Here is a 25,618-nt window from a genome sequence, read left to right as displayed (position 1 = left end):
TTCAAATTTTGCGTTGAAGTGGGAATTTGCGTTGAGGTGAGGCAGACCAACACGCCGAATGGCGGGTGGGTCTGCTGACCTAAGAGACGGCTACATCTCCCAAGAAGTTGTTGTTTGCATCTTTGTTCATTTCAAATAGCACATGACTGCGGTAACGACAATACACACATGATTTGTATTGTTTATACTCCATAGAGTGGCAGTAATGGTACTGTACAACTTAGTAGTAAGTAGCATTAGCGCCGGAGAAATCAATACCACACTACTAGTACTAAGGTAATATTTTTGAAACTTCCTGCAACCCCGATGCAACAAACGTGGTATCACTTGGTCAGATGACCTACGGGGAAAATTAACCAAAATCATAGTATTTACAGGTGTCCCATTTTCCCTAAGTTGAGCTTTTATGACCTTCGCAGGAACAATGTATAGAGAGCCTTCAGTTTCCACAACCTAATTTACCTTATATAATCTAGATCTATATACAGTTCATTCATTTCAAAAAGCAGTAGGCCCTCTCCCAAGTATCCATGACACTTAAATATACTGTCATTGAATCGAACAGACGCGTCAAGTATTGAGAAAAGAGGCAGAAATAGGCAATGGTACAAAAACAATTGTAGTGATACAAAGGACATCAATTATAATGCCGGAAGTAGGATACAGTTGGCGCAACGACACCTAGACATCCACCCACCGCGATGTCAGACGCAAAAGAACGATGCCGTGTACATCGCCCCCTACTTCCTCCGATTCATCGTCTTCTCACACATTTGAAGGAGGCCATCCTTGGCTTCACTGTCGGGAAAGCTGCTAATCGCGGCCTTAGCCTTGTCAGCATACTCCTGGGCCAGAACACGAGTTTTTTCAACACCGTTACTTTGATAAACAAGTTCACGGGCCTAGAGGTCAATCGTCGTCAGTCACTTCCTTCCAACACCTCACATTAGATTTCGGAACACATACCCGTTGCACATCGCCTTCCCGACTGAACTTCCGACCAACCAGCGGTCCCAACTCAGGATTCTGCTTCCAAGCGAACAGGAGCGGGGCAGTCGCCAGACCCAGCTCCAAGTCCGCCCCTGACGGCTTGCCTAACTCAGCATCACTAACGGTGTAATCCAGCATGTCATCCACTAGCTGAAATGCCAGTCCCAGGTTGCGTCCATATGCATACGCAGCTTCGACGACCTGAGGAGTGCTATCACCAAGTAGCGCAGCCGCACGGCACGATTTACTTATCAAACTAGCAGTCTTAAGGTATGTTTTCTGCAGGTAGTAAGAGATGGTTTCATCCGTGAAGACGGGGTTCTTTTCGTCGGAAGCGGTATTTTTCAATTGCATGAATTCTCCCTCCACTAAATTGGCAATAACGGTGGCCAGCAGCTCGGTGACTTCAGGGTCCCTCAGGCGTGCCAGAGCAACGGATGCACGCCCCAACAAGAAGTCGCCCGCTAACACGGCCATCTTGTTTCCGAATTGAAGATTAGCAGAGCTGGATGACCGGCGGGTTACAGCATTGTCGATAACATCGTCGTGCAATAATGATGCGGTATGAATGAGTTCTGTGATCTCGGCGAGTCGTCGTTGAGTGGGCAGGATATTATCGTCGCCAGAGAAGTCGTATTTGGCTTCCGCGGAAGATACAAGCGGATTTAAATCAGGATTGGTATCCGCAAGAACGGACGGGGAGCTGATGGGATCGTTCACTGTATAGGACGGTGCAGAGCTCCATCGACCGTGCCGGGGAGTCAACGCAGTTGCTTGGGACATCAGCAACACCAGAAGCGGACGCATGTGCTTGCCCTCGCTCTTGGTGTAATATTTGGCCACCTTATCCAGCGTAGGGTGGCCTGATCCCAACAATTGGCGAATATTTTTCGTCAAAAATTTGAGCTCCTTACCCACGATCCTCAAGGGATCTACTGAAATCCCTGGAGGGGCTTTTGGGAGTCCTTTGAAGAGAGTCTGGGCGGCGGTGACGGCGGCGCCAAACGGAGAAGCGGATTTCCGTCGGGTAGGATGATATGCTCGCGTCTGCGAACTGCTTTGGATCGAAATAAGGTCATTGCGGAGGCATTGCCAGCATATTGATGTCGCGGGCGTGACCCGTGATGGAAGGACGAGGCCAGAGGCCGGGACCGCTCGAGCTTTCATGCTCAAGAGACGCTAATTGGCAGATGTTAATTAAAATGTAGAGTAGGAGACAATATAACTATAATACAAATGGGGAATGGAAGCTGGAAAGAACGTAAGTCGAAGAAGGAGGAGCTTGTTGGGGTGAGAGACCGCGTAGTTAAGGAAGTCCGCAAATATCAGCCGGCCGAAGATTTTAGCTGAGCTCTGCTCACTGGCCGACGGAGTTTGGCTCGGGCCGGAACGGATCGCTGAAAGCAGATGTTAACAGCGGCCTTTACATCCGCCTCTCCATCATCATGGCAGACAAGTTCCCTCTGTACCCACGGAGCAAGAGAAAAGAAAGAGAACTAGGCAATAAAAAGAAAAAAAAAAATTAAAAAAAAAATAAAAACAAAAAAAAGGGGAAAAGAGAAAATCTTAGTCTAGAATATGGATGGAAATTACCAATGATATCTAGGCCCACATGCCCATCAAGACCAGAATGGACGAGCTGATCGGACAACATCTACAAAATGAACGTGCCCTATTGCACAAAAGAAATGGTTTGGTAAGAATATAGGAGACAGGGAACATCACGCCGGCAAAGCTCAATCCTGCACATTCCCCTCCTACACACCCGAAACAACAGATTTGCAGATAAAACACAATAATTGAAACCCATCAGACCCTGACCATCTGGCCCTAGTCCCAACATATGGCAGGATTCTACATCGCCGTGTGATAGTTTTCGTAACCATTAGATGGCGTCGAAATCAGCGCCAGCATCCTCATCATCCATATCACCATCCTGGATCTCCTTGGCCAGTTCCCGTTCGCGCTCCCGGGCCTCTTGTGCACTCTTCAGTTCTAGGCGGTGCTGGTTCATGGGAAATCTCATAGCCTATCAAGTACGTAATGTGAGTAGCTGTTCTACCTAATCCATTTTACAAGGACAGATACAGAGTAATGAGTCAGGATAGAACTAACCTTGACGCTTTCGTCGTGAAGACTCAAGCAAGCTCTAATGCGTTCGTGGAATGCCTCGCCAGGTTCTCTGGTCGCATAGATATCTCCAACTTCCTTACTCTTCATAAATCCTCGCTCATGGTCCAGAGTGGCCTCGATCACACCATCCCGGATCGCCTTAGCAACGATGTACTCCGCTGATTCCTCACTGTCCAGCCCCAGGCGGAGGCAAATGTCCCGCAGGGAGATGCGAGAATAAGACAGCGACATCATCCGGATCCCGGTCTTAATAACATTTTGCCTCAAGCGCAGAATAAGGGTGTACGTACCATCCTTACGGAATGTCGTACTGTGCGTATTTACAATGCTCAAAAAGCCATCCAGGTCACCCACACTCACGGCTTGGACAAGCAGGAAGTAAGGGTGCATGGCACGTTCCAGAGCAGGCTGACGGAAGATCGCACGGTCGGGGATGTCTCCCATGAGAAGCTCTACCACCACGAGCAACTTATGAGAGGCCTGATAGAACCCACGCGCACTGTGGCTGGAGGGTGACTTTCGAGTAGCGCCGATCAGGTGACCGTGAGCATCAGTATACTGTAATTGGATAGCACGGATACGGCCCAGGTAGTACAAGTACCGGGCAATCTGATTGTTCGATGCGGACTGTGGGAAACGGTTGTGAGAGATAAGCAGATCTGCTTGTGAAATATGGGACGTGGACAAGTAGTTGCGCAGAAGCAATGTCATAACGGTAGCTTGGGTGTCAACATCCTTGCGAAGCACGGCCGTCCTGAGAGCTGCAAGCAATGGCTGGCGAATCGTCGTAACCGTGGCAGCAGGAGACGGAGGAAGAGGAGCAATCTGCTCAAAGAAGAGGGAGTAATAAAAATATACGCGAGCTGCTAGAGAGTCGAGAGTGCGGCGGTTAATAGTTCGCAGACGCTCGATTAAGCTCGTCGAAAACTTAGCACCTCGGTGGATCTCCTTGTTGTCGTAGAGGTAGATCTGAACGAGTATAGACAGATAAGTATCGATCTCTGGCAGAATCTCTTTGGAACTTGACTTGGTCTTCTCCGATTCGACGTCCATCTTGGAGCTAGCCACCGCGCTCTCGAAAGCTCCAGTTTCGCCGATAGCTTCAAGTAAGAAGGATGCGGTGGGACTCGATGGGGGATAGCTCTCTACAAGGACCTCTGCCAGTACATCAGATGTGATATGCTTGCGCATCGAAGATATCGACCGCAAGACACGGAGGGTAAATCTGGGGTCGAAATGGGCGACGGCTCGCTCGAGAAGGGTAAAGTTGGTCTTGATGTCTAAAAAGAACGCAGGGTCGTTAACAAGCTCCCATCATACCGCATGACGATATACAGGAACACCAACCTTGGATGGCCTTGGCTCTGGGATCAATCTCTGGCTCGGGCTTCTGGGACTCATCGCCCTCCGCACCTTCCATTGCGACATCACCTTCCTGGTCCTGACCTTTATCGCCGGATAACCTCGAACCCTTGGTAGGGGGCACTACAACAGTCATCTTCTCGTCACCTTTCCGATCCTTACTGGCGTTGAATGAGGATGTAGGCGCACCTGCCGTATCCTCTCCCATCTCAACATCCTCAGAGCCATTCAAACCATTCTCCGTCGGCTCCGAACCGTTGGTGCGCGGCTGATCCCGCTGTTCACCCATGCCGGAGTTCGAAGTGTTGTTGGAAGAAGCGGCTCTCGTGCTTTTGGTCTTACTGGCAGTCGCGCGGGTGGGCGCGACTTTGTCTTTATTGGAGCTTGAGTTTTGAGAAGTCGAGCGTGCCTTTTCACCGTTAGCAGATGAAGAGCTATCCGACTTGCTGTTCGATCTCAAGGAACGCCTCTCGGCCGGCATATTTTCGGTTTTCAGCTGTAAGCTAAGCTGAGCAGTGAGGACCGCGGTACCGGTAACAGAGGAAGGGGGGGGAGAGAATGAAATGGAACTCAGGTCGGGGAAGACACTGAAAAGTACTTGAGGAATATAAAGAATCTAGGGGTGTGCGGGCAGAAGAACAGTGGAACAATGAGGATGATGAAGGGGGGGATGATCGTTGGGGGTGGGAAGAAGGTTGATGAGGTGGTTGATGTGATGTCAAGGGTTTGGGCTTTGAGATGATGATGATGGACAGCGAGAGAACCAACCGGGCTTAGTCAGTATCAGCAGCTTAACTAGTTAACGACCTCAAAAGCAACAGGTCACCTGCGCAAGGTACGAGCTTTGCCTCACTATCTGCAATCAAATGGTTGTCAGATGATTCTGCTTTGCTTGAGGCTTCTCACGTAACGGATGATCGAGGAAGACCGTAATGAATTTCCTCATGGCCGACCGCTGTTGCTGGGTTGCCACTCACTGTCCATGTCCGTCGCCTGAGGCACCCAGGAAAGCAAAGCAGCTTTCGGTAGGTCCTCTTGGCAACCGCACTCGGCGGCATGTTTACTTCTACTAACTACGACTTCCAAAGTACGCAAGCATAGCGCCGAGGTAACGTCAGGTTTACAGCCGCCATGTCTTTACTCGACAGCCATCTGGAACAGATTCTGCTCTCCTCAAATGCCATTGCTGAACTACCGTTAGTATCCTCCATTTCAAGATTCCAGCAACTTGCTAATCGATCCACTCCAGTTTTCCCCCACCACGGATCTTCACAAACGCTCTCTTAGGCCCCCACGACATCACTGCTCTTATTCGCGATACCGAGACCCATGAACGGGCTCTTTTCCAAACAGACCCGTCTGTGAAGACAATTAATGCTTCACAGCGTCGGTCAACCCGCCGAGGAACAGTATTTCCATCGGAGACAGAGGGAGAGTCAATGGCCAGTCGGATTTATGCAGCCAGGAATAACAAAAACCAATCCGCTGTTGCAAGAGTCTTGGGGTCAGATATGATGGAAGAAATCAAACGATCAGCAGGCACTTCATCTAGAGGGCGTAGCGAGGTCAACGTCGACGTGCTTCTCCGAGGCGCAGAAATCCTCTGCAACGTCTAGTAAGTAGCAACAGCTTCACTCTCCTGACTCGCAGCGCATGTTTGCTGACGTTGCTCATAGTCCGGTCTCAGGGGCACAAGAAAAGATCGCGAGTCTTCGTTACCGCCATCAACTGATTACTGACTCGATTGTCGACTTAGAGGATCGTGTAGCAAGAAATACCGCAGAATTGGAGAAGATGAGCCGTTCATACGGAGGCGACTATGACGATTATGAATCCTCAGACACGCTGCAACCAGATATAGCCGACGTGACAGATGCCGATATTGAGCAGGAAATGGACGAGTTACGAGAGCTAGAGAAAATGAAGAGAACCTTAGAAGCCCGCGTCAGTGGTATGGAACGGGACTTGGGTGGCTTGATTGGATGATTAGTCCTTTACACTCTGTTTCTATGGCTCAGATATCACGCAAGGGGTGCAGATCGTAAGTCTTGTCCAACCGTTAATGTCTGTCAAAGTTCTGCCACGAGCTGCAAGTCCCAGCGGTGAACCTTGCTTGACCCCGACGCTCCAAAACTCGCCCTTGGGCTCGTGCCACTTCGAGTTCACATGAAGTATCAACCAGATACGGCACTTTGATCTAGTGACCTCATACTTGGTCTGACAAACATACCGATATGCCGCGGACTAAAACCTTGAACGACTTGCCCAAGTTTACATGCTTCAGCCGCCATGGGCATGCCATTGTTCCGCTGGTTACAGTTTTAAGCTGACTGGAACCATGTCGTCGGCTTGTCCCGCTGCTGAGGTTCCCAAATCATTCTCGGTGTCATGCCCAGTCTAGTACGCCTCACGTCAAGCTTGCGAGACGAACGAGACACTATGATACGCCGCTTGTCGGGTCTTTCTCATTACCTATTGACCCTGATATGTGGTCCATAGCAGGATGATGGTTAATCGATCATTTGCCAGTCCTGCATTCTTTGCTGGATCAGTAATATATTGTTCTCACTAAATGGTTTCCGACGTACCAGTCATCAAGAGCTCGGGCTAATAGCCGTTTTGTGTGGTTCGTGTTATCGAATTAGTGTTGCCATCTGTGACATTCTTGTGGTTTCACCAGCGCAACTATTCCCATGAGAGCTGTAGTACAAGGCAATGTTATCGTGTAGATTAATATCCAAAGGTATCGCACTCACTTTTGTTGGAAACGAGCATACATAGTCCTTGATAATTGATTCTGGATGGTTTACAATTTGGGTTCGAGGTCGTAGAAAAAAAGAAACAAGTAAATATATGGCGAAAGAAGAATCAAGATTCTTTAAAAACCACTATAGACCCGACATTAAAAAAAGAAGACATAATTAATGTAAAAGAGTGATACACAAAGTCACTGGACCCCGGATTACCGCTTTGGGAGCAACACTGATTGCCAAGCCGTGGAAGACCTGAGGCTCCCAAACTCTCCGACCATCCTCAGTTATTCTGAGCCCGAATCGTTCGTTCAATCTATCCCTCCTGACGGGGACTGCGGTGTTTATTGCCAGCTATCGGCCCTTGTGCTAATTGACTTGAACTTTGCCAACTCTTGTCCGGCCGCTTCGTGGCCTCATACGCGTAGCTTGACGATTCAACTGTCGCACGGATTCAACCCATCATTCCCTTGCTTTCGGGGTTACATCTACCTTTGGCCCACTCATATCTATAGTTACCCAGACGTTCGCTCCCGCTCTGTGTCAAATTTATTGTCGAGAGAATGGACAGCTCACAGGTTCCTGCGGCTCAGCCCATGGTTACCCAGCACTCAAATCTGATCCGGACCGATCAGGTCCAAAAGCTCCCTCATCTCACCGAGCAGCAAAAGAGTCAACACACCCAGCTGGTGCGCAACTTTTGGGAGGTCCTCAACAACCGCGATCCTCAGAGCACAGAATATCAGCACGCGCATTCGAGGCTTACCCAGATATCTCAGAGTCTGATGAAGGGTATGCGGGCATTCCAACAGAATCGCCAGCTCCAGCAACAACAGCTCCAGGGCCAGCCTGGTCAGCCTGGTCAGCGCCCGCAGTCGGTCAACCCTCAAACTTTCAATCAGCTCCTACCTCAGATCCAACAAAAAGTCAACAGTCTGCAATTCTCTCTACCTCCCAATATCAGCCAAGAACAAGCACAGTCATGGCTTCCGGAGGCCAGGTTACGATACGGCATTGCGCTGCAAAAGCAAGAAATCGGTAGGGCGCGTGTAGCGGAGCTACGTCAGCAGTTTAGCCAGCGCCAGGCTGCCGGAAATATGACCCAGGAGGAGCTACAGGAGTTCAAAAATCGACAGCTTGCGGCAGAGAAGCTGTACCGAGAAGGGGGTGACTTCTTGACCAAGTTCAAAGAGCAACAAGAAAACTTCAAAGCGCAGCAACAGAGAGCAGGCGTACAAAATGTTACAGGTCAACCACAAGGTGCCAGTGTCACACCAGCTCCCACTGTCCCTGCTGGTTCTGACGGTCGCCCCGCAAACACTCCCGTGTCAATGCATCCTGGACAGGCCCCAACGCCTGCCCCTCATACTATTACCTCTGCGGTAAGTGCCGCACGAAGCCAAGCTGGCCAGACAGCTATGTCACCGTCAGTCTCCCAACAAGGTCAAGTACCCGTTGCACAAGCGGCCTCGGTTGTCACTCCAGCCGCGCCTGCCGCACCACCAGTCGTTCCTCCCCAAGCGCAGTCACAGTCGCAGCCGCAGCCGCAGCCACAACAGCATCCACAACCGCCACAGCAAGTCCAGTCTCAGCCAGGAGCTCCTGGCTCACAGGTCACATTCACGCAAGTACCTAACTTGGATGGCTCTACGCCCACGCCTACTACTGCTCAGCCAGTGAATGTACAAGGGCCCCCACGTCCTTTGTCCCAGCAAGCTGCTATGGCTCAGGCTGCTCAAAACTACACCAATAACAATGCAAACAATAATATGAACCAGCAACAGAACATGTCGCAGCCTGCGACCAACTCGCATGCGCATCCTCAGGGCTACATCCCCAATAGAGCCGCTGATAACACTGCACGAAATATCAATATGGCCATTCCAAAAACCCTGAATGTCCCTCCTCCGGAGCCTGTCACTATGGCACCAGCGCGGCCAACCATGTCAGGTGGTCCCAGCCACGGCGCTATGGGTATGATGGGTCAGCCTGCGATTCAAAAACACCCTGGGTACGTCCTTGAAGGCGAAGGCCAGCGAGTGCTAAGTAAGAAAATGCTTGACATATTGGTTCGCCAGGTGACTGGAGGAGGAGAGGGCGAGGGACTCACGCCAGATGCTGAAGAGGTATATTGTTCCACTTACCCTCGTAACAAGACTAATAACCCCCAGCCGTCTTTTCTATGAGAATCATCTAACATGCATCAGTTCATCCTCCAAATGGCCGACGACTTCGTTGACGATGTGATCACCGCCGCCTGCCGTCTTGCCAAACTACGCCCGTCATCTACCCTCGAGATCCGAGATATTCAACTTGTTCTCGAACGCAACTACAACATGCGCATCTCTGGGTTCTCAACTGATGATCTTCGCACCGTCAAGAAGCCCCAGCCCACACAAGGCTGGACCCAGAAAATGTCCGCCATCCAAGCTGCCAAAGTGACACAGGGCAAGGCTGAATAATTCTTGCATCTACTGCGCTTCTCCTATCTTTACCCTCGCGGTCATCATCTCCCGGGGGGATCATATACCTACATGGACGGCCCACGTGTCAACCGCCTCCTTATATGGCTGCCCTCCTTCATTTATCTTCTAACAAATTGTCTTAACAACACCGTTCTAACATTTATGCCCCAATTTTTTCACTCACGGTTCGGTAGTTGGCGTCAATGGGTGGCTTTTTGTTCGTTTCCTTTTCTTGCCTTTATTTTCTGTCGTTTTGCACTTGTCCCTCTGGGTTCTGGCTGCGCTGAACTGGCATGTAGAATGGCGTTTCTTTCATGGAAGTTTTTCAAGTAACGAATGTTATACCCACTTTGGGAGAGTTGGATGGACCGGGGTGTGAGTTCGAGAAGAATGCTTACTATAAAAACAGAAGAACGAATTCATCTAGTACGTTTTCAGTAATCAATGGCTGGGTTCTAATCAGAATATCACGGCTGGGGAAAACGGCCTTATGTAGTTCCTTTCATTCCTGAATACCATTTTCTACAGAAACAAAACACATAGCGGAACCGGGGTCAATGACATCTTCCCACTCTCTTCTTTTTGAAACAAAAGCGGATTGGTATCAATTCTCTAAGAACAGCGCCTATTGTGCGTCTTCTATCAATCTAACAACAAAAAAAGAACACAGAAAACACACATAATTAAACCGCTCAGACCTGCTCATGCAAAGATTAAACGCATTCGCTTCTCCCATCCATGTATACAAAAGACAGTAAAAAGTAAAGCGGTTAGAACAATGGCGGACAACGTTCAGCCAGCGACATACGAGGTAGAAAAGCAGAGAAAAAAGGGGAGGAAAAAAATCAACAAAAGAAAGAGCAGAGTCGAAGGACCGACCTTTAACTTCAAACAAAGGAGAAGATGATACATGAATATAAAAGCAGTCGAGAGTAGACTGGAGACAAAGCCAGAACCAGTCAGCGTGGATCAGACTCCAACGCTCAAAGAGGCGACTTGAGTCGTTCACACAGAAAAGAGGGAGACAGAATAGATACGCACGCACACATGGACAAAAAGGAAAGGGTCTCAAAGAGATAAGGAGAGAGAGGGATGTGGGTAAGTAGATGTTTGAAAAATGATGGGACACATGATCAAAAACCGCTTGCCATGCTGGTGGTTAAAGAAAGTACGGTCTCAAAAATGGGACCAAGTCGGTATGTTATTCGAAAACAGAAGGTGATAAAATATTAGATGGGCAAAAGGGGGCGTCCTGTGAAGACAGGCACAGGGTGCCCAAGAGCGAAAGAAACTCACATCAATCGTGGTAGCATGGCCAGTATCACAAGAGTGGTTTCTTCCAGAGATTAGATGGGGGCAGATGGAAGAGAGAATGCGTTGCGCAGGCAAAGAGTGAACCCACGGCGCGAAGAATAGGATATATAGAAGGAATTTTGAGCTGCAAAAAGGGTATCATGAGAATCGACCAGAATTCATTGCCTTGAGGTTAGGGAAGATAGTTCGCTGAAAGAGAGTAGGGATACACATTTCAAGCGATCGCCTTTCTCTTCCCGTCGGGTCGAAGATGGTCTTGGTGAGGGAGTGGTGGCAGTTTCTTCTCCGACGCTGGCGGAGCGCCGTGTCGGCTATGCTGACTCTGTCCACCAACGCTACTGGCCTCGCCGGCCTCGTCTACGATCGGTAGTGTCGAAGTTGGACCCGTTGAATTGGTGTCCGTGGGGTCCCGAACTGTGGATAACGTCCGAGGGTGCGTAAAAGATACATCCTTGGCCGCTTCCTTCTCCGCTGCCTGTATTGTCCGTTCAACAGAAGGCGTACGCTCAGCAGATGCCCTGCCTAGTTGCCGAGACTCCCGGCAACGTACCGCTTCCTCTTTAGACATAGTGATGCCCTTGATGAACTTCACAAAGCGGTCACCATAACCCTCAGGGGGTACTGGTGAAATTTGATTCCGGTCATGGGACAGGCCCTTAAAGAAGTGCTCTAGCCGTTTCACCATGCCATACTTATCTAAAAGTCAGCGTTATATTCGTAAACAATACTGTCTACATCAAGCATTAACTCACGTGTGTCAAACAATCAATAATTCCAAGGTAATAGATCTCCTCCCCAGGCTGACCATTCTCATGAGTGGCTCGAAACCCCCCATCGTCGGAATAGAAGACATGGAATTTTCTTTCATCGAGGATCTCTTCTGGCATTTTTGCAGTTGCCTTGTCCAGAGGCACTGGGCGTTCACGTTTGAGGGACATGCGTAGCTCACGGGCCTTGCGCTCATTTTCCAATTTCGACGGTGTGCGCATGAGCATGTTCGGGTTCGCTTCTTCTTCTCGATCACCGCCGGGTTGAAAAACTTGCAGTGTCTTGTCGCGAAGCTTCTCCTCGTTTCCTCTCTCTAAATCATGGATGCCCACTAATAAAGAGTAATCCATGATCTTGAGCCGCTTCAGTAACTCAACATCCCGCTCAAGCTGTGCCAGAAAAAATTCCCGTTTCGATGGCCCGCACTCGAGGTGACGTTCTCTTCGGACCCAGTTCAGGTCCTTCAGAGTGGCCCGTGGATTCTTCTCAAGGTCTTCTTCGCGCAAGTCACGGCCGATCGTCGAGCCCTTCAGGTCGAAAGTCTGATGAATATCCCGATGAGGCGGGAAGAGGTTGTTCATAACCACGAAATGGATTTTGCGTCCATAGGCCATCTTGACACGATGAAGGCCATAAAACTGTGAGATCAGTGTGTTGGGGTTCTGCTCGACGTGTTTATAATACTCTGGGAGGATCTTGCGTAACAACTTGTGTTCGGAGTGATGTATGGTTTTGATGATGTATTTATAGTCTCTCGAAAAGTAAAAGAAGCTTCCACTTTTCCCAGGCGAGCCCAGTTCTGAAAGAATGTACTTGCTTGTGAGAGACATCAAGTAGTCAGCAGGATCAATCCGGAACTTCGTTCGCAGATGTCGGAAGACCCAAGGCGCATAGTCTTTGAATTTGAAATCGTATTTGGCGGAAGGTGTTAACTCATTGCCAGTTCTGCCCACGGGTCTAGTGTAAGTGAAAGAACGAGTGACCATAGGATAGGGGATAGGGACACTAGGGCATACATGTCAAAGGAAAATTTATGTTTGGCCTCGAAGTCGGCAGGGGTGAGTTCCCGGTCCATCTTTGCATTGATCCTCGAGACGGTAAACCGGATTCCTGTAAGCATGTTGTACGCTGTGACCCAGTTCACATGATTTTGATCCACCTTTGTTCCCACGATAACACGGTCGTCATCGTCGTCATCCCGGCGTCTCCTCTTTGAAGCCCTCCGTTGCTTGATGGCCTCTGCCCATCTGGCTGCATCCTCATCAGGATTAGCTTCGTCCAGGAAGGTATCTGAGCGATTGGTTTTGCTGGCCCGGCGGCCAAGACTGAAAGAGGTACGACGAACTCCTCCTGTCGGAGACAATCGTCCGCTGCTATATGCCGCATCCTCGGAGTGGTCGCGACTACTTCGACGGCCGCTAGTGTTTCTTGGGACTTGTAGCGTATGCCGATGTCGAAGGCCGGAATTCGCCGGTTCTGGTTGTTCTGTGTTTGATGGGAGCGGGGGGGAAGAATACCGATGGGGGCTTTTCTGCGACGGGGATAGACGGCCAGGGTCAGGTGAGAGACGTCCTGTGTCATTGGGTTGCGAAGTTGACTGCCATGTCTCCGAAACGTTCCCTATCGATTCCGGAGAAACCAGTCCATCGGCAGAAGGTCGAGCATGATCCCCATTCATCATAGGTGTTCCATTTGGCGATCGTGGATTGAGTGATGTACCATTAGGCTGCTGACTGATTAGTGACGCCGTCGCCGAACCTGCACCAACACCGACATCAGTAGATTTCCGCACGAAATCCTGCTCGTGAGTCATGGAAGGCCGTCCGCCATCCCGTGGGTCTCGGGCCGATACATGGCCTAATGAGTGCATGCTTCCATCTTTCGAGAGTGACAGATCCCGGTTGTATGAACTGGCGCTTGATCGGGGCCCATTCAAAGAATACACACTGCCATTCGCGAGCGGTTGGCGGTCGTTTCCGGGGGCGTCAAGGTGACTGGTGTCGCCATTGGGCCAGTTTGTCCACAGAAAAGTGTTACCCACGGGACTTTTATCGTGCGGTTTCCCTGGCGGAGAGTCAAAAGAACGAGGGTGGGTAGCCGTGGCAGTGGCCGTCTGATAAGAGCTGTCATTAGAAAAGGATGGCATGATCGCTAGATTTCGACTACAGCGCAAAGTGGGAGCGCCGAACGGTGTGTATAGAAAGGAGGGGATAGAACGGTGACGTGAGACCTGCGTGGGCCTACTAAGCTCAGCAAACAGCCAGCGTGCTGGGCGGGATCCGGGATCGGCTGTCTCTCCGGCCAACGACGGGAGGGAAGATAGCGTGGAAAGGAAGGGGGTGGGAGAGTGACAGCGAGTGATCAATGGCAAGATTCGAGATGCAAGTGAAAAGGTCCCCGAGTCGAGCTGAAGCCACCAGCCGGGGAGGGCGTGGTATCAATTTAGCGACGGATTGGCATGTTCATCAAAAGAAAGGAAAATGGCGAAATGTATGTCGACCAATACCGGCACTGGCAAACGTGTTCGAGTCCAAGACGATTAATGAGTGCGAAAATAAAGGGAAGCCGGACAAAAATGTCGAAAGGACGAGCTGTTGATTAAAGGGCGAATTAGACAAGGAGGGGAAGGAGGACGAGTAGTAGAGAGAGTGTGTGAAAAGCAGACCAAGTCGACGTTATGGGATGATTGATGGGTTGGGGGGAAACTTTGGAAAAGGAACAAGACTGACGGTATTATTTCTTGGTAGGGAAGGGGAGGAGGAAAAAGACCTCACAATTTGGTATGGGCTGGTATTGTAACTCTGGGTCTGGGCAGGACAGAAAAGAAAAGGAAAAAAGGAAAAAAAAAAAAAAAAGGCGTACAAGAGCAAAAAAAAAAGGGTGCCTGGAGAAGGGGTGGTATTACACTGTATGACTGTATGGAGTATGTATGAGATGAGGTACCTTGTATATACATACCTAGACTCCGTACGTCCTGAGTACCTTCAGTACTTGTACCTAGTATAAGGGTATACTAGTACTAGTAGGTAAAGAGGGATGTATACTCCGTACCTAATGTAGATATAAATATGGTCATACAGAACCTTTAATGTTGACGGATAAAGAAACAGATGGACAATGCTCCGTGGCAGGCAGAGAAACTAAAGTGCTCTCCCTCTTATTTTATTTTTTTCTTTCAAATATCTCTTTCACTGGAATACTACTCCGTAAGTATAATCATAAAAATCACAATGCAAAAAAAAAAAGAAAAGAAAAAAGAAAATGAGGCTGGTTGGTAGATACTATTACAAGGAAACCCGGAGGGACCCATCTGTGTCAGTTATTGTGCCTGGTCAGGATGGATCTTTTGCTCCACAGTTTTGATTAAGTAGCCAGCATTTATTAACCACTTCCAGCAACGGGGGTAGCCCTGTGTATTGTAATCATCATACAGATAAGTAAGGAACCAGTCCCCCTCCCCCAAGGCTGTATCACGGAAGATAAGGAATGGCAGCCATGTGTTGCTTTGATTTATCTACTACTTACTACAATACTCCGTACAGTGACAATTAGGTAACAATACCTGTACTAGTATTAATATAATCTATCTAGGTCATATGGTATCCACACAAGGTCTGTATATACATTATGTCGGATCAAAACTGTAGAGATCAAGGTTTGCTGTAGACGGAACCGTAGTCCTGGACACTTTTTGCATAAAATCCATAGGTCGATTAATCGGGTTCGGTTCCCAGAATGTACATATTTATCCGCCAAGATCAGTTAGAAATTGCCCATCGCCTCATACACTGCAAACTGAAACAACGGGTTACGTACATCCCGAAGTACCGCTGTATGTGTATGTATCACGATGACAAGTGACACTTCACGGAGACACGGACACGGGGCGGCAAACTGCATAACCTATGCAGCTGTACTACGTAGCGGCAATTCCACTACGTAGTACCTACTACTAGTATTATACTGGAGCAGTATGTATATAACCCTCGTGAAAGAATTCTAGAGACATCATACTACAATTGTCGCTTCCAGGAAGTATTTGAAACATGGAATGAAATGTTTCGGGCAAATTATGTTTCCCTCAATTGAAAAAGAAGTGATTAATGATAATAATAATACGGAGTAATAACAATAACAATAATAATACTAACAATCTCACAGGTTAAAATCAACTCTCTATTTTCTTTACTCTATCACTGTCTCCCTCCTTCAGAGGATCTCACATATTGCTAGGAGCATTCTGAGAGAATTACACCGTAATGGGGTTTCCAGACTGGCCCTCCTTATCCAACCGCGGCAGATGCTTTGCTAATGATCGACGGTGCCAACGTCACACCCAAACGATCCTGTCCTGTCCTGACGCAATGAGCCCCTGTGTGTATTGCCCATCACTCTTCCTAGTATATCGATCAGGAGCTTAGATTACAGCCTTGACGCGATACTGGGCCTTGAGAAATGGCAGACCCGCCTGCTCAAGGTGCCTCCATAAGGTGCTTCCTAAGTTTAATATTCGAATACCTACTTACTCCGTAGTATACTACGGAGAACTACTTGTGCACTGAGTGGGTACTTTTTGTTGTTCAGGTGAGGAAGAAGAAGGTTGATTTTCTTAGCTATCTAAGGGGAACATCACTGTATAAATACTGCAGAGCTCATTGTTCTGAGCTTTTACTATCTTTCTTATTCAGTCTTTGAATAGCTGCATCATTCCTTTATATCTAATACTGCAAAGATCTAAAGATAGTCCTTTGAGCATATAGGCAAGAACAATCGACCTTTGAACAGGTAAATGCAACCCTATCAAGCACAAAGGCAGCCAGCTTTCAACACTTTTCTATCTGCTATTTTTGGCATTGGCTCAAGGAGCGTGAAGGAGTCCATCTACCCCTCAGATGAGCACCCGCACTCGGATCAACAAGATCCTTCAGTATCCTTTAGCTACCTGCGCTCCAGACCACAAAATCGGGTTCAGAGACTTCTACAATTCTACACCGGGACTGGATAGGGGGCCTCTCGCTGAAGAAGCATGGTTATCAACTCCATTCCGCAACATAGCACTGTCCGCTGACGCGTGCCGCAAATAAATATCAAGCACAAAGGAAAAAAACAAAAAGACGTTTCCCATATCCACCGCAAGACGCCAACCCTACCAATAACGAAAGAATAAACCATCAACATATCCCAGAGGCAGTCACCGCATCGACAAAAAAAAAATAGAGATAAGAAAAAAGAAATTACAGCCGAAGAAAGAAGGGATACAACCCAAGAAAGAGAAAGATACAGCCCGAAGCCCTCGTCATGTCAACCAAATCGAACACGAAATCACCTAGTCGCTCAAAAATATGTTCTGCGAGAGATTGGCTTTAGGCCTTCTTAGTAGACTTCTTGGTCGCCTTTTCAGCAGGCTTAGCCGTTGTCTTGGTCACACGACCGGACTTCGTCTTGCCGATGACCTTGGGTTGGTCAACAACGGCAGGAGCCTGCTTGGATGTTAGTATACAGACCTGGGACAAGGGCGACCGAAGGTAATACGTACAGCAGTGGATGCTTTGCGAGGCTTAGCGGTGTTCGCCTTAGGTCTGCCGACACTCTTCTTGGTAGTAGTGCCAGTCTTCTTGGTGGTCGTCTTAGGCTTCTCGGCCTTTTCGGCCTTTTCGGCCTTCTCAGCCTTCTTAGTAGTGGTGGCAGTAGCCTTCTTCGGCTTAGCCGTGGTGGTGCTCTTCTGATAATTGTATTAATCATGTTGAATTCTAGGCAGATGAGAAGGCATAGATCACTTACCTTAGCAGCAGGCTTAGGAGCAGCTTCCTTCTTGGCGAGCTTCACGGGTCCAGAAGGACCTGGAGATAAGACGCGTCAGCCCACACCCCATCAAAACAAAGGATACGCGACGGTAATAGAGTAGGACACACGCAACAACGTGTTTAGTTCAGTGGTCGCAAGGGAGGCGACTCCCAAGGGCGCGCGCAATAAATTTAAACTTACCCTTGGGTTGGGTGAATTCACCCTTCTCAACACCTGCCTTAATAGCCTTGTTGAACTGGCTATCGAAGGCGTTGGTAGATGCAGGTGCAATCTTGTTATTTGCCAAAACATATTTCTTGATGGACTGGCGACTGTCATGGGGCGATCAAGTTAGCCTACTACGCGACTTGGACGCCTTCTGCGGTTGCCACGTCGCTTGACGAACGGGGCTCTTGCGCGGGGAGACGAAAACAAAACATACCTGCTACCATTGCGCTCTTTCAGCTAGAGGACAAGAGGTTAGCGACCAGCTTGAGATAAAATTAAAGAAATTCTGACGTGATGTTGGGGTAATCCAGCACCGTGCAGACGTGTCACGGTCGGGGAAGTTTGGACCCAACATCCATCTCCCAAAGCGCCTCGGGAACAGCGTGATCAACTCACATTCAGGATAGCATCCTTGATCATATCTATATCAAATGAATCAGCACTTATTCGCGACAAAAAGGATATTAAGATCATTCCAGCGCGATGTGGTGGTGAAGAAAGATCAGTAAAATCATACCACGGTAGGAAGCATGAGTCGAGCCAGTCTTCTTGGCTGCGCCGGTGGAAGCTTTCTTGGGAGGCATCTTTAGGGTGGGTAAGTATAACTTGTAATTTTAAGTCGAAATTGTAAAAGAGACCGAGGTCTACGAGACGATATTCAAGTTCAACAGGCGTAAGGGTGGATCGTTGATGGAAATAGAAGGAAAAGCAGTCGACGACGGAAGGGGTGGAAGGCCGCGGGGCATCCGCGCTTTATAGGGCAGCGGGTGTTGACACAAGATCACTCACTCCCAAGCACCTACACGTCAAAGTCCCTCTGCTGTTTCTCCTCTTTTTTTTTTCCCTTCCCACTATTTTTTTTTTCTTTTTTCTTTGTGCCTTTTCTCGGTAGATAATTGGTAGGGCCGTTTTCTCGGGTGATCAATATTATGATAAGAGTTAGTCCTTAAAGCTAGCTTTTGGGAATGAAGTGGATATCCATTGCATTTCAGCGACAGATCGCACATCCTCACTCACTCCCACGCGCATCCTCTACAATCTTTCTACGCGTTCTGCTTCCACCTCTTCCCACCCTTCTCTCCCTCCTAAGTTATTTTTTTTTTTAGTTTTTTTCTAAATTGATTCTTAAGTTAGAAATCTTTTAGGAATTATTTCCAAAGCATATGGTCAGCTTCTCTATATTTATATCTATATCTGATGCCTTTGGTGAGATAAAGAAAGAGGAGAAAGGTGAAGCGCGTTTCCTTCCATGTATACGTACCTAATTTCCGTATCATTTTCGCAGCCCACAGAAGGCTCTCGCAAAAGTAAGAACGATCATAGTGTGTTGTAATAATCATGGCTATGTTAATCTATTCCTGGAGTTTAATTGATCATCCATCTTGTCTTCGGTTGTTCTACCTTACGGTCTGGTTGGCTCTATCAGGATCAATGATTCCGGGTTGACCAAGCCAATCTTGGGGGGAGGGGGGTTTCTACATCCATTGAGATCGGCCATTGGAATCCGTTGTTTGATCAAGCTCATGGCCTCCTGGCAGCTTGCCGGCTGGCTATAAAAGTCCAAGCTATACGGAGGGCATCGAGCTGTCCGTCCCTTGCATGTTGTCGATGAAGGGAGAACCCCCGTGGAGTCTTCCATTTGGCCGCCTCGTGCCGTTCGGGTCACGAGGGGGGGAATGATGTATGGATCGCCTGTTTGAGTTTCTTCCTAACTTAGGAGATTCCATACTTGAAACGCTGACGGGTCGTGTGGTTATTGGTTCCTCTACTTGAAGAATATAGATCGCAACCCATGGTTGGTGTTCCGACAATTGGCTGCGAGGCCTGATCAATGCGCTGGTCGTAGGCATGTATGAATCATGTGTTTTGCACTGTACAGAAACATTCTATACACGCCCCGTTGGAGTACTGCTTGCGGTGGACCTGTGCCTCAAATATATAGTAATATGGGGATAGATTCAGTATTTAGTCTACCTAGCTAAAACCCACTTGTGCTATTGTGGATGCACGCTCGGTGGTTGATCGTCAGGATCGTGACCATGAATTGAATCTATGTTACTAGTAAGCATGTATACCCAAGCAGGACACCTCCCCATTTGATATCATGGTTTCAGATCCTCCCCGGTTAATGTGCCTGAGTGCTGAACTTATGAGCTCTACTCTATCGTTATACCGTTAGGGTCTGTTGGTCGTGACGTTCTAGCGTTGTGATCTCCTTCGTCACTCGATAACCCTACTATAGTGCGCAGGATCCATCTACTGCCCCGCCCGCGATATATATCACTCGACCAGAAGCTCTTGAACCTGATCCCTCGGACCACAGTGGTAGCAACAGCGAACCCTCGTCTCCTAGAGATAATAGCCCAGTAGCTGCATCATCTAGAACGAAGATTAGCCAGATTTCCCTATATAATCAGAGAAATCAACATCCGCTGTGTTGAGATACCATGATGTCTATCACTACAACAATGCCCAACCCCACCACGGACCGTCACAACCAGCAAAACATTTCCTTGTAATGCCTAATGGTGAAGAATGGGTATGTCCATGTGATAAGGCATTATATTTACTACTTTCATGTTTCTTCGCTGAGGGATCACAGAATCCAAGCTGGGTTTCACTGAGAGCGTCTCTCGGCACATGGCGGCCTGACCTTACCGACCCACGATGGCAAATCCTCCGATAAAAGAAAAGGCATGCCTTCGAATATATTAAGCGCTAGAGACGACCACATCTCCCTACCCTCTTACTTGTAGAAATATCTTAGCCTTTATTTGTTGGATATACAAAAATTACAGTCGGTGATTTGCACCCCATCAATGAAACGCCGCCTCTCAGAACCAAAAGCCAAACCGACAACCCAGTGAGCTTATCGCGCAACGCCAACGCCATCTTATTGTTTTTTTCGACCCCCCTCCTTAGCCGTCACCTTTTCAAGAACCTCCTTGTCGCGCAAAAAACATTGACTGAATCAAGGAGAGCGAATCCCTCACCCAGCACCGCGGGGTCTTGCCTTGGCCTCCTTCTTGGCTTTGGCCTCCTCCTTTTTACGCTTCTTCTGCTCCTGAAGTTTTTCGTCGTGCTTACGCTTGAGGTTCGCCTTCTCCTCATCGGTCCGGGCCACAGGTTTGAAAAAGCCCTCTAGACGTGACTGCTGGGCAGTCTTCAAGTTCTTCTGGAGCCGAGCTGCGCCGTTGCGTACTCGATCCTCATTGAAGCCCTTGTCTTTCACTAAAAATTCCACAAGGCCTTCAATATCTGGTGCCTCCCATTTGAAATCGCAGTCTGGGTGGCTAGCTTCTCTCACGTCTGGGTTGAGAAAAAGCTCTCTTGCATCCTGATATGGCCAGTCTTCTGGAATAACGTATTTCTTTTTCGGGTCGTTCTCCACATGCTCAACAACTTTCTCAAGGCTCCCAAACTCCCGAATGAGTTTCAGGGCGGTATTGGGTCCCACTTTGGGAATTGGCTCCAAGTAATCGCAGCCAAGTAAGATACAAAGGTCGATAAACTATACCGCAAAACATAAGCAAGACCAAGCGCTGCTGGAGGAGTTGTGGGTGGCTTTACCTGCTTTCGGTCCATATCGAGTCCTTCCAGCGCGCGGCTGAGATGAATTTCTAGGATCGGTTCCTTTCGCTGTTCGCTGAACGTAAGATGCCTCAGAAGAATGGGTGCCTCAAAGCATAACGTGTCCATATCCTCGGAAGCAGCAGCATAGACCTTTCCCGCCCGTGCAAGGACTGCGCACTGCGCCTCTGCTTCGGTGGGGGCATCGATATATGGGATACCCATAAGCTTCAATAGCTTCTTGCACTCCGCATTGTGATCTCTCGTAACCCGTACCGTACGCCGTGAAAACTTCTCAACGTCCTCCGCTGTACCGGTTTCCTTGGCCTCCTCATGAGCCTCAGTAGCTTCGGCTTTTCGAGCGGTACGCTTGGCTAGCTCGCCAGATTTGAGCTTTGGCGGAGCTCCATCAAAAACATAAAGAGGTTTGATTCCGTTGTCGACCATTCGCAAGGTGCGGTAGAACATGCCCATCAGATGCGACGTGGTCTCACCGGTGTCGCTCATGAGTTGTTGGCCCTCGGAGCGCACGGCAATGAGGAAGCTGTAGATACTCATGGAGCTGTGGCATGTTAGTTTCCAGTCTCCGCTTGCTCCCCAAGAAGGATCAAGTTACATACGCATCCTAGATTCCAGTGATCACCCGTTAGCCCAGACAGCGCCCTAGTGCACATCTAAAAAAAAGGAAGGACGTGACATACTATAGCAACCTTTCGGCCAAAATGGTTTTTGATATCCCCCGCCTTGATCGCATCAGGCGCATTCTCCGCGATTACCTGGTACAAGTCTGTAGAGATCAAAGTCAGTACCAAATGAGCTTCCACGGTAGTGCGGCAACAGGTAGTTGGTTGACGTTAACTTACGCTTAATACCCATAATGAGTTTCCTGTTGTTGTAAGATAAGAAGCGTGAGTGAACCTAGCCAGGACTACTTCTTGGTTTAACCAAGATCACAAAAAAGGTTTCTAGAGTGATTACCGCGACCAAACGCGCGCCGAGCTTTGAGAACGCGCGACGGGCGGGAATACATCATTAGACCTCATTGGGGTTAGCTTCCGGCGAGATACCTCCCACGTGACTTCCCCCGCTAATAATCCCCATTCCTTTCGCCTAAGGCTCTAGGGTCCCTCTAGGCCTGGCCAGTGAAAAGGAACGGTTTCAGTAAGCTTAAACAGTATGGCCTAAGGCAGTGAGGAGTTAGCATTCTCTCCATCACTAGTATCTCCTGCAGCCCCTCTCCCCTCTTCCCACTTGAAAATCCACTTCTGTGGCCGTAGGCAATATCTATAAGAAAGAAACGAGACCCCACTGCGAGCTGTGATTTTAACGATGAATTTTTTTAAACCATGAAACGCAGTCGCCTTGATTTCGAAGCCAATGGCGATGCGTCGTCCGCTTCACCTCCCCGAGGTGCTCTGCCATATCCTGCGCCGGAGGCTAACTCTCGACGTGAATCAATGCATATACCCAAGATCTCGCGAAAAATACGTGCGTGCACCGAATGCAAAAGGCATAAAGTCCGTTGTGATATGAAGGCAGGGGAATCGGTCTGCTCTAGATGTCGTCGCATGGGCTTGGACTGTGTCGTCAACAAGAGCCTCCAAACTTTGCTCGACGATGAAGCGGAGTACGTGCGCTTTGCTTCGTTTCAACCCAGATTAAGCCAAGTATGTCTCGTTACTAACCCAATTGTACACGCTATATAGATGGAAGACGACGATAGAGCTTGCCATGACCGATCTACTCAGAAAGGCACAATTACCAGAGCTCTCGTACTATCAAGCCGTTGGCAAGTCAGCGGAAACACCGCATAAGAAAAGCGATCGACGGGGGTCTACAGTATCTACAGAGGACATACATACCTCGAGGGGCGACGTCGGAAGAGATGCGACCGATGGCGGTGCCAAATCAGTGGTTGGAGTATCCCACCCGCCTTCCCATACGACCCAGCAACGATCGCAAATTGCTATTGACAGGGAAGAGAAACTATTGGTTACTGCTCCGATGGGCAGCTTGTATGAAGTGACCCAGTTGGGTGATATTCAAGAAAGTACTCCCGAACGGCATCATGCCTCAGACCGTGACACTGACCTTATCTCGCGAGGGACTGTGGACTTACAAGAAGCGGAGGAGCTGTTCTATTTCTTTGACCAGGTACTCAATCGCTATTTATGGGATGGTATAGCCCTTGTGCATAAGGACCTTACATCAGTCCGAAACTCGTCTTCAATGTTGTCTGCAGCCATCCTCACTGTTACAGCTTTGCATATGCCCCAAAAAGAAAGACTTTTTGATACCTGCTACACCGAATTCGCGAAATTGGCATCAGAGTCAATGCTTGATAGACACCATACCCTGGATGATTTACGCGCATTATGTATAGGCGCTTTTTGGCTTGCAGATGTCAGTTGGAAGCTATCGGGGTATGCAGTCCGTATTGCAACCGAGCGCAACCTACACCAATCATACAGAAAGGCTACTCAAGGCTCACCCGAGCACCAAGAACAGGCAAGGTTGTGGTATCTTCTCTATGTAAGTCTTCTCCATTGAAGTTGTGTATTGCAGATACTAACGATAATAGACTCTGGAGCACCATTTCTCCATCGCTTATGGCCGACCACCCATAATTCACGAGGACAAGAGTATCACCAATCATAATACCTTTACTATGTCCCCCACTGTAACACAATCCGACCTGCGTTTGCACAGCCAGGTGGATTTATTTATTATCCTTACTCGTATATACCATGCTTTTGGCCCCGACGTCGACCTTGAGGTACCTGAGAGCGAGTTTACTACAATCGACAAATTCGATGCCGATCTTGAGGAGTGGCAATCTGCGTGGTTACCTCGCCTAGGTATAATTATCCTTAAGCCCTCTGATAGAATATCTGCGAACTAACATGTTGGATTGAATAGCCGGGAGTCGTTATGTTGGTGCGTACCCTTATAAAGCCGTCTATCTACACTACCATTTCTCCCGCTTACAACTGAATTCTGTTGCATTGCGGACATATCATTGCTCACTGTCAGCCCGCCCCTTATCTAACGAGCGAAAAAAACGCGCAAACTTGGCCATAGAATCTGCCATTGGCACGCTATTGGTCGTCCTGGATGAGCCTGATATACAGAGGGCTTTAGTTGGTGTTCCGTTGTATCTACATAGCATGATCACCTTTGCCGCTGTATTTCTGTTAAAGATCGCAGCTAGAAGCTGCTCGAGCTGTATACCTAGTAAGCCGGGCAAGCAGAATTCTATTGCATCAGCGGACTTGTCCATCGATATCGCATACGTGCGGGCCTTGGTTGGACGGATTATTGAGTTGATGGTGTCGTGCAGTAGGCGAGCTAGCGAACGTCACCTCAGTCACCACATCGCCCGTGGTCTGAGAAAAATGCTTACGGGACTTGAGGAGTGGGAGAGAAGGAACTCTTACAACGGGCAGTCCACGGGGCAGAACTTTCGTGACCCTTCTCAGAATTCTATGTTCAAACCCATAATCATCCCTGGGGCCCAGCCACTGGGTGAGCGGGACACCATACTAAACCACCCGCCGCCACTACTAGGTATAGCTCCTTTGTCTGCTGAGAGAGGTAGTGGATTGGAGTCTGCTGCGGCACAACTGAAGCAACAGCCAGGTCTCTCGGAGGGTTCAGTGGATCCTATGATGGCTGATTTGTGGGGCTTCGACGAGGAGTATTTCCCTACAGGGGTCTTTGACTTCCTTCAGTCCCAAATGCCTGCCTGATTCAGGCTGCCGCCGCCGCCTCCATGAACTTTTGCAAATTGTGGCAGGATTGTGCTTGTTATACACCCCTTTTCCTGGTTGGTTACAGCATTGGTTAGCTTCTATAAAGCACCAGGGCGCTTTGAAACGAATCTCCATCAGACGGCGAAGCCTAAATTACTTAGTCTCTTATACACCGAGAGTTTCCACATGGAGAGAGGTCTCACTCGGGATGCTGCCGCATGAACCGAAAAACTCTCTATATTGGAGACCTTGTTATCTTTGGAAATCCTTCTGAGGGCAGGGGCTGGCACTTGTCCTCAGCATGTCGCAGGATGGCGGACTTCACTACTAGGTCTCGAAACCAATACACTTAGCTTCACTCATCAGAGGGCGATAAACCGAACTGTTGCGGCATTTCACGAAGAATTACCTAATACGAGTCGTGTTTCAAGTTTCTCAAGTCAATGAGCCAATTGTATAACAATTTCGGCGTACATAAGATTCGAGAATTGTACGATCTGGC

General features: G+C 48.6%; 7 protein-coding genes across 7 annotated transcripts; 3 read left to right on the top strand and 4 right to left on the bottom strand.

Moving 5' to 3' along the window:
• Window positions 1-740: 740 nt before the first annotated feature.
• Window positions 741-4,966, bottom strand: BDV27DRAFT_150175 (proteasome regulatory particle lid subunit RPN3; the record flags this gene model as incomplete). Its single annotated transcript, XM_032071184.1, has 5 exons — window positions 741-902; window positions 967-2,150; window positions 2,923-3,019; window positions 3,106-4,403; window positions 4,444-4,966. The coding sequence occupies 5 exons, from the start codon at window positions 4,964-4,966 to the stop codon at window positions 741-743; spliced, it is 3,264 nt and encodes a 1,087-aa protein (XP_031921843.1).
• Window positions 4,967-5,260: 294 nt separating this feature from the next.
• On the top strand, window positions 5,261-6,795 carry BDV27DRAFT_64124 (uncharacterized protein). The gene is made up of 4 exons (XM_032077170.1): window positions 5,261-5,510; window positions 5,574-5,681; window positions 5,735-6,100; window positions 6,162-6,795. The coding sequence occupies exons 2-4, from the start codon at window positions 5,617-5,619 to the stop codon at window positions 6,469-6,471; spliced, it is 741 nt and encodes a 246-aa protein (XP_031921842.1). The 5' UTR covers window positions 5,261-5,510; window positions 5,574-5,616; the 3' UTR covers window positions 6,472-6,795.
• Window positions 6,796-7,431: 636 nt separating this feature from the next.
• BDV27DRAFT_137217 (putative transcription initiation factor TFIID subunit 12) lies at window positions 7,432-10,160 on the top strand (the record flags this gene model as incomplete). Its single annotated transcript, XM_032068940.1, has 2 exons — window positions 7,432-9,361; window positions 9,443-10,160. Coding segments are annotated over exons 1-2 (1,814 nt in total), but the record flags the coding sequence as incomplete, so codon positions are not given.
• Window positions 10,161-11,228: 1,068 nt separating this feature from the next.
• Window positions 11,229-13,928, bottom strand: BDV27DRAFT_150171 (1-phosphatidylinositol-4-phosphate 5-kinase; the record flags this gene model as incomplete). Its single annotated transcript, XM_032071183.1, has 4 exons — window positions 11,229-11,489; window positions 11,565-11,705; window positions 11,767-12,727; window positions 12,799-13,928. The coding sequence occupies 4 exons, from the start codon at window positions 13,926-13,928 to the stop codon at window positions 11,229-11,231; spliced, it is 2,493 nt and encodes an 830-aa protein (XP_031921840.1).
• Window positions 13,929-16,799: 2,871 nt separating this feature from the next.
• Window positions 16,800-18,506, bottom strand: BDV27DRAFT_137213 (histone H1/H5 family protein). Its single transcript, XM_032068939.1, has 7 exons — window positions 18,312-18,506; window positions 18,191-18,216; window positions 18,009-18,031; window positions 17,768-17,898; window positions 17,564-17,622; window positions 17,319-17,504; window positions 16,800-17,262 (listed from the first exon to the last, which is right to left on the bottom strand). Exons 1-7 carry the CDS (start codon window positions 18,376-18,378, stop codon window positions 17,146-17,148), a joined length of 609 nt encoding a protein of 202 aa, XP_031921839.1. The 5' UTR covers window positions 18,379-18,506; the 3' UTR covers window positions 16,800-17,145.
• Window positions 18,507-20,783: 2,277 nt separating this feature from the next.
• fen1 (multifunctional nuclease RAD27) lies at window positions 20,784-22,240 on the bottom strand (the record flags this gene model as incomplete). The annotated part of the gene is made up of 5 exons (XM_032071182.1): window positions 20,784-21,305; window positions 21,365-21,926; window positions 21,985-21,989; window positions 22,066-22,151; window positions 22,228-22,240. The coding sequence occupies 5 exons, from the start codon at window positions 22,238-22,240 to the stop codon at window positions 20,784-20,786; spliced, it is 1,188 nt and encodes a 395-aa protein (XP_031921838.1).
• A 470-nt stretch (window positions 22,241-22,710) lies between these two features.
• On the top strand, window positions 22,711-25,113 carry BDV27DRAFT_163280 (uncharacterized protein; the record flags this gene model as incomplete). Its single annotated transcript, XM_032073527.1, has 4 exons — window positions 22,711-22,991; window positions 23,071-23,896; window positions 23,946-24,222; window positions 24,284-25,113. The coding sequence occupies 4 exons, from the start codon at window positions 22,711-22,713 to the stop codon at window positions 25,111-25,113; spliced, it is 2,214 nt and encodes a 737-aa protein (XP_031921837.1).
• Between the last annotated feature and the right edge of the window lie 505 nt (window positions 25,114-25,618).

The sequence above is a fragment of the Aspergillus caelatus genome, assembly GCF_009193585.1.
Source record: "Aspergillus caelatus strain CBS 763.97 unplaced genomic scaffold BDV27scaffold_309, whole genome shotgun sequence".
In the NCBI taxonomy this organism is placed as follows: Eukaryota; Fungi; Ascomycota; class Eurotiomycetes; order Eurotiales; family Aspergillaceae; genus Aspergillus; species Aspergillus caelatus.
The sequence above is the reverse complement of the archived record's forward strand: the minus strand, read 5'-3'. Positions and strand labels throughout refer to the sequence as shown.